At 48.9% G+C, this 7498-nt stretch overlaps 1 protein-coding gene across 1 annotated transcript in view; it reads left to right on the top strand.

The window, feature by feature from the left end:
* plat (plasminogen activator, tissue) overlaps positions 1-6854 on the top strand; it is a 17427-nt gene extending 10573 nt beyond the window's left edge. Inside the window, exons 8-15 of the mRNA XM_048244548.1 lie at positions 472-646; positions 934-1019; positions 1899-1974; positions 3315-3533; positions 3879-4015; positions 4439-4579; positions 5075-5223; positions 6628-6854. Of these exons, the coding sequence (XP_048100505.1) occupies positions 472-646; positions 934-1019; positions 1899-1974; positions 3315-3533; positions 3879-4015; positions 4439-4579; positions 5075-5223; positions 6628-6789 (1145 nt within the window). The 3' untranslated portion in view covers positions 6790-6854. The remainder of the gene's footprint in view (positions 1-471; positions 647-933; positions 1020-1898; positions 1975-3314; positions 3534-3878; positions 4016-4438; positions 4580-5074; positions 5224-6627) is intronic.
* Positions 6855-7498: the final 644 nt, after the last annotated feature.

Here is a 7498-nt window from a genome sequence, read left to right as displayed (position 1 = left end):
ATGATCTCTCTCTCCCTCTCTCTCGCTGTCTCTCTCTCCCTCTCCCTCTCTCTTTCTGCTCATCTCTCTTTCTGATTTTACCATGCTCTCTCTCTCCCTCTCTCTCTCTGTCTCTCTCTCTCCCTCTCCCTCTCTCTTTCTGCTCATCTCTCTCTTTCTGCTCATCTCTCTTTCTGTTTTTACCATGCTCTCTCTCTCCCTCTCTCTCGCTGTCTCTCTCTCCCTCTCTCTCTCTCGCTGTCTCTCTCCCTCTCTTTACCCTCTCTCTCTCTCTCTTCTCTCACTCTATTTCTCTCTCTCCCCCTCTTTCCTCATGCACTCTCTCCTTGCACTCTCCTCTCTCTCTGTCTCTCCCTCTCTCTCTCTCTCCCTTACTCTCTCTCTCCTCTCTCAACCCCTCATTCTTCTCTCTCTCTCTCTCTCTCTCTCTCTCTCTCTCTCTCTCTATCTCTGTTTCCCTCCCTCCATCAGAACCCAATCTGGAGTGTGCTGTCGGGACGGGGCGTTCGTATCGTGGGACGGCGGATGTGACTAAGAGTGGCTCCAAGTGTCTGCCCTGGGATTCGCCAGCCACCACACGCAAGTTCTACAACGCCTGGAGGTCCGACGCCCGGCAGCTCGGCCTGGCCAGCCACAACTTCTGCAGGTCAGCACACACACACATGGAAACAGATACCAGACACTATACATGCACTATACTATACATCTCTCTCTCTCACACACACATACACAAACACACATACACACAGACACACACATATACATGCACACACAAATACACACACAGACACACACACACACACACACACACACACACACTCACATGGACAAAAAAAGGGTTATGAAGTCACATGCATTCACATACACACAAACACACACACACACACACACACACACAGAGAAGATCACACAGACTTGTTTGTATTTCTACAGGAATCCTGATGGTGATCTTGGACCCTGGTGCCACACCTATAAAGGAAACAAGTTGACCTGGGAGCTCTGCGACATCCCAAAATGCCGTGAGTACACACTGTTTCCGTAGTAACATCACCGTGACCCCTGGCTGTGGTCGTTATGGCCGTGGTCGTTATGGTCGTTACAAACACTCTTATGCAACAAGGCCCCTGGTTATGCAGCGTTTCCGCGGTGACAAATCATTGTTTTGAGACCCCCCCTCTCCCCGCCCTGTTGCCCCTGTCAGAGCACTGATGAGACCCAGACTTCTTTGGCCCCATGAGGGGATGTTGTGGTCAGACTGGAGTCTGGCATATTTCATAACACCCCGATCCCAACCCCTTGCCCCTAATCCCCATTATAACACTGAGTAGGCCAGCTCACTTTGGGCCGACTGCAGATGCTGTGGTTACTCCGGTGGTCTTACGCGTCATATTTAACGGCTGAGTGTGTTTCGCATACGCAACTACCTTGCAAGGGCGTGAGCTGTATGCGAATGATGTCAATTGTTAATTGAATGCAGGTGTATAATCATTGTGTGTATGTGTTTGTATGTGTCAGAGTCAGTGAGTGGTTGCACGTGTGGTTGCCAGTGTGTGTGTGTGTGTGTGTGTGTGTGTGTGTGTGTGTGTGTGTAAGGCAAAAATAAAATACTGGCCCCTATGTTTTACATTGTGGGCTTTTAACGGCCTGACCAAATACCAAAGTTGTTATATGTGTCAGTGTCAGTATCTACATAATGTGGCTGCATATATAGTGGTCTGTGCGTGTGTGTTGCTGTGTCTGTGCGTGTGTGTTGCTGTGTCTGTGCGTGTGTGTTGCTGTGTCTGTGTGTGTGTGTTGCTGTGTCTGTGTGTGTGTGTTGCTGTGTGTGTGTGTGTGAGAGAGAGAGAGTGATAGAAGGAAAAGAAATGTAAATTGTGCTGATTTTGTTTGGTTAACAGCAAGGACTTCTTCTACGGTCACCAGACCACGACCTCCAACCACCCTTGGACCACGAGCACCAACCACCAATAACAAGCAAACAGGGTTTAGGTTGTAAGTGTGTGTGTGTGTGTGTGTGTGTGTGTGTGTGTGTGTGTGTGTGTGTGTGTGTGTGTGTGTGTGTGTGTGTGTGTGTGTGTGTGTGTGTGTGTGTGTGTGTGTGTGTGTGTGTGTGTGTGTGTGTGTGTGTGTGTGTGTGTGTTTGTACTATGAGTAGTATGTCAGTGTAAATTGAGTGAGTCATATTTATATTTCTGGTAACACTTTAATTTAAGGAAGACACATTAGACATTAATAGATAGATATGTATTAGTGCAGGCATGACAATTAATAAATGATGACAATTTGTTGGCCTGGGTTGCTATGGATAAAAGCAGAGTCATATGCATCACTGTCTTTCTCCCTTTGTCTCAGTTACTCTCTCTATCTGTCTCAATCTATCCCTCTCTCCATCTATCTGTCTCAATCTATCCCTCCTTCCCTCTCTCCATCTATCTGTCTCAATCTATCCCTCCTTCCCTCTCTCCATCTATCTGTCTCAATATATCCCTCTCTCCATCTATCTGTCTCAATCTATCCCTCCTTCCCTCTCTCCATCTATCTGTCTCTCTATCCCTCCTTCCCTCTCTCCATCTATCTGTCTCAATCTATCCCTCTCTCCATCTATCTGTCTCAATCTATCCCTCCTTCCCTCTCTCCATCTATCTGTCTCAATCTATCCCTCAATCTATCCCTCCTTCCCTCTCTCCCATCTATCTGTCTCAATCATCCCTCCTTCCCCTCTCTCCATCTATCTGTCTCAATCTATCCCTCTCTCCATCTATCTGTCTCAATCTTTCCTCCTTCCCTCTCTCCATCAATCTGTCTCAATCTATCCCTCCTTCCCTCTCTCCATCTATCTGTCTCAATCTATCCCTCTCTCCATCTATCTGTCTCAATCTATCCCTCCTTCCCTCTCTCCATCTATCTGTCTCAATCTATCCCTCCTTCCCTCTCTCCATCTATCTGTCTCAATCTATCCCTCTCTCCATCTATCTGTCTCAATCTATCCCTCCTTCCCTCTCTCCATCTATCTGTCTCAATCTATCCCTCCTTCCCTCTCTCCATCTATCTGTCTCAATCTATCCCTCTCTCCATCTATCTGTCTCAATCTATCCCTCCTTCCCTCTCTCCATCTATCTGTCTCAATCTATCCCTCCTTCCCTCTCTCCATCTATCTGTCTCAATCTATCCCTCCTTCCCTCTCTCCATCTATCTTTGTCTTTTGGTCCATTCTTCACTTCTTCACAACTTAACTGATGCAACAAGAATTCTTATATCATAAGCGATTGTACAAACCTGTCTCACTCTCCTGTTCCTGTCTCACTCTCCTCTTCCTCAGGAACCTGTGGTCAGCGGGCCTCCCCAGACTCCTCCTCCGACTCCGCCCCCTCGTTCCGTATGCGCGGAGGCAAGGAGAGCGACATCAGGGAGCAGCCGTGGCAGGCGGCCATCACGGTGTACCGCCCGCGTGCCCGCGCACACAGCTTCCTGTGCGGGGGCGTCCTCATCGACTCCTGCTGGGTGCTATCGGCCGCACACTGCTTCCAGGAAGGGTGTGTGACATGCTCATCATCCTCGTGTGTGTGTGTGTGTGTGTGTGTGTGTGTGTGTGTGTGTGTGTGTGTGTGTGTGTGTGTGTGTGTGTGTGCATTTGTTTCCTGTGTGGGAGGGTCATTATCAACTTCTGATGGGTGGTTTCAGCACACAGCTTCCATAGCTTTTAGGAAGGGTGTGTAACATGCTTGTCATGTAGTGTATGTGTGTGTGTGTGTGTGTGTGTGTGTGTGTAGAGAGAGAGAGGGGGGTGTTTTAATTGAGCTTCTTTTTCATATAACTTTCTTTGTATGTTTAACACTCTGTTTGTTGGTTTGTGTGTGTGTGTGTTTCTGTGTGTCTAGTTTTTCAGCAAACAGGGTGCAGGTGACTTTGGGCCGCACGTTCCGGCTCCAGAACTCCAGCACAGAGCAAATATTTGAGGTGGAAAAATACTGGGTCCATGAACAATACAAAGAAGAGACCTATGACAATGACATCGGTAAGATAAAAAATCACAAAAACACACACACCCGTCTGCCACCTCCCTTTCCCATCACAGACACACAAACACACACACGCACACACACACACACACATGCACACACACATAAACACACACACATGCACACACACACGCACACACATGCACACACACATAAACACACACACATGCACACACACACACACACACACACACACACATGCACACATACACACACACGCATACACACATCGTATATAAATACATGCACTGTGAAATAGAATGTATAGTATGCATGCACTGCACTGTAGCTTCACTTGGACACAAACATAAGCTGTGTGTGTTAACACACATATATTGTAACAACTTGTCTCTTGTGCTGCTGTGTGTGTGTTATGTATATGAGTGTGTTGTAACACCTTGTCTCCTGTGCTGCTGTAGCCTTGCTGAAGCTGAAGAGTGAGAGTGGCCTCTGTGCGGTCAGCAGTCCAGAGGTGCTGCCGGTCTGTCTGCCCGACGCCACACTACAGCTGCCAGAGTGGACAGAGTGTGAGATCTCCGGCTACGGCAAGGAGCACGAGTGTAAGAGCAAACACCTCTGACAATGTGTGTGTGTGTGTGTGTGTGTGTGTGTGTGTGTGTGTGTGTGTGTGTGTGTGTGTGTTCTGTTTGTGTGTGTGTGTGTGTGTGTGTTCTGTTTGTGTGTGTGTGTGTGTGTGTGTGTGTGTGTGTGTGTTTCTGTTTGTGTGTGTGTGTGTGTGTGTTTGTGTCTGTGTGTGTGTGTGTGTGTGTGTGTGTGTGTGTGTGTGTGTACTATGAGTAGTATAAGTCAGTGTAAAATGAGTGAATCTTGACAAGTCTCTTTAAGTGCATATTGAGTGTATTATATTTGATATGCCATTTGTCTTAATTGTGCCAATTAAGTAACATGACTCTGCTCTTTTCTCCTCTCCTCTTCCTCTCTCTTCGCCTCCTCACCTCCTCTCTCCTTTCTTTCCTTCTCCTCACCTCCTCTCCTGTCTCCTCCTCTCCTTCCTTCTCCTCCTCCTCTCTCCTCCTCTCCTCTCCTTCCCTCAGTCTCTCCATTCTACTCGGAGCGGGTGAAGCAGGGGCATGTGAGGCTGTGGCCGCAGGACCGCTGCGTGTCGGATAAGCTGGCCGGCCGAGTGGTCACTGCCAACATGCTCTGCGCAGGGGACACCAGGGGGCTGGACGACGCCTGCAAGGTGAGAACAGACATCCGTACCCATCGCACCTCCACCTAAAGTTACCACAGACAACCGTACTCACCGCACCTCCACCTAAAGGAACTATAGACATCCGTACTCACCGCACCTCCACCTAAAGTCACTAGTACAGACATCCGTACCCACCACACCTCCACCTAAAGTAACTACAGACATCCGTACACATCGCACCTCCACCTAAAGTCACTAGTACAGACATCCGTACCCACCGCACCTCCACCACCACACCTCCACCTAAAGTCACTATAGACATCCGTACCCACCGCACCTCTACCTAAAGTAACTACAGACATCCGTACCCACCGCACCTCCACCTAAAGTCACTACAGACATCCGTACCCACCGCACCTCCACCTAAAGTCACTACAGACCTACAGACATCCGTACCCACCGCACCTCCACCTAAAGTCACTATAGACCTACAGACATCCGTACCCACCACACCTCCACCACCACACCTCCACCTAAAGTCACTACAGACATCCGTACCCACCGCACCTCCACCTAAAGTCACTACAGACCTACAGACATCCGTACCCACCACACCTCCACCTAAAGTCACTACAGACAACCGTACCCATCGCACCTCCACCTAAAGTCACTACAGACCTACTGACATCCGTACCCACCGCACCTCCACCTAAAGTCACTACAGACATCCGTACTCATTGCACCTCCACCTAAAGTCACTAGTACAGACATCCTACCCACCGCACCTCCACCTAAAGTTACTACAGACATCCGTACCCACCGCACCTCCACCACCGCACCTCCACCTAAAGTCACTACAGACATCCTACCCATCGCATCTTCACCTAAAGTCACTACAGACATCCGTACCCACCGCACCTCCACCTAAAGTCACTACAGACATCCATCGCACCTCCACCTAAAGTTACCACAGACAACCGTACACATCGCACCTCCACCTAAAGTCACTACAGACATCTGTACCCATCGCACCTCCACCTAAAGTCACTACAGACATCCGTACCCATCGCACCTCCACCTAAAGTCACTACAGACATCCGTACCCACCGCACCTCCACCTAAAGTCACTACAGACCTACAGACATCCGTACCTACCGCACCTCCACCATCGCACCTCCACCTAAAGTTACCACAGACAACCGTACTCACCGCACCTCCACCTAAAGGAACTACAGACAACCGTACACATCGCACCTCCACCTAAAGTCACTGCTGTCTCCTCTATCACACACACACACACACACACACACACACACACACACACACATGAATATGTATTCATATTCATGGTCTATATGTGTACACTAATAGTGAAATAAAATTTCAGAATGTAAAATAGTGTAAAATGAATTAAAAACTCTTCTCTCTCTCTCTGTCTCCCTCTCTGTGCAGGGAGACTCCGGAGGTCCTCTGGTGTGCCCTAGTGATGGCAGGATGACCCTCATGGGACTCATCAGCTGGGGAGATGGCTGTGGCAAGCCAGACACGCCGGGAGTGTACACACGCGTCACACACTACATTGACTGGATTTCCAGCAAGATGAGGAGCAACTGAGAAGGCACACACACTTTATATGTACATGTGTGCACACGCACACGCACGACCACACACACACACACCCACACACACACACACACACACACACACACACACACATACCAAAGGACGATCTCACTCCAGGTACACTCATAGGAGAGTCTGCTCTTTTTTATGCAGCTCAGTGACTTGCCAATATTAGGCAACCAGCTCTAACCCACCACCACCCCAACACACACACACACACACACACACACAGATACACAGATATACACACACACACACACACACAGATACACAGATATACACACACACACACACACACACACACACACACACACACACACACACAGATACACAGATATACACACACACACACACACACACACACACACACACACACTCCAACCAAGGCCAGTTTCTCCACTCTTTTCTATCCCTGATGCCCAAGTGTCCTTCGTCAGAAACCACGCCCCACAGCTGCACTGTCCTGCTATGCTCTGACCACTCTCTCTTACCCTGTTGGAAGGCCTCCTCGTAAGGAGTCCAGTATACTGTGGCCTTCTGGGTAATCCCCTCACTACAGTCGAACGTAAGACATATCAAAGCGGCTGAGTCCATTTCATATATGGTGTGGCAGAGTGTGTCACAGCAGAAGATGATGTAGGTGTGAAAAAGACTCTGAGACTTTGAAGTGTGTGTGTGTGTGTGTGTGTGTGTGTGTGTG

This window comes from Alosa alosa, chromosome 5, assembly GCF_017589495.1.
Source record: "Alosa alosa isolate M-15738 ecotype Scorff River chromosome 5, AALO_Geno_1.1, whole genome shotgun sequence".
Taxonomy (NCBI): Eukaryota; Metazoa; Chordata; class Actinopteri; order Clupeiformes; family Clupeidae; genus Alosa; species Alosa alosa.
Note: the sequence above shows the minus strand (reverse complement) of the source record. Positions and strands in the feature narration are given on the sequence as shown.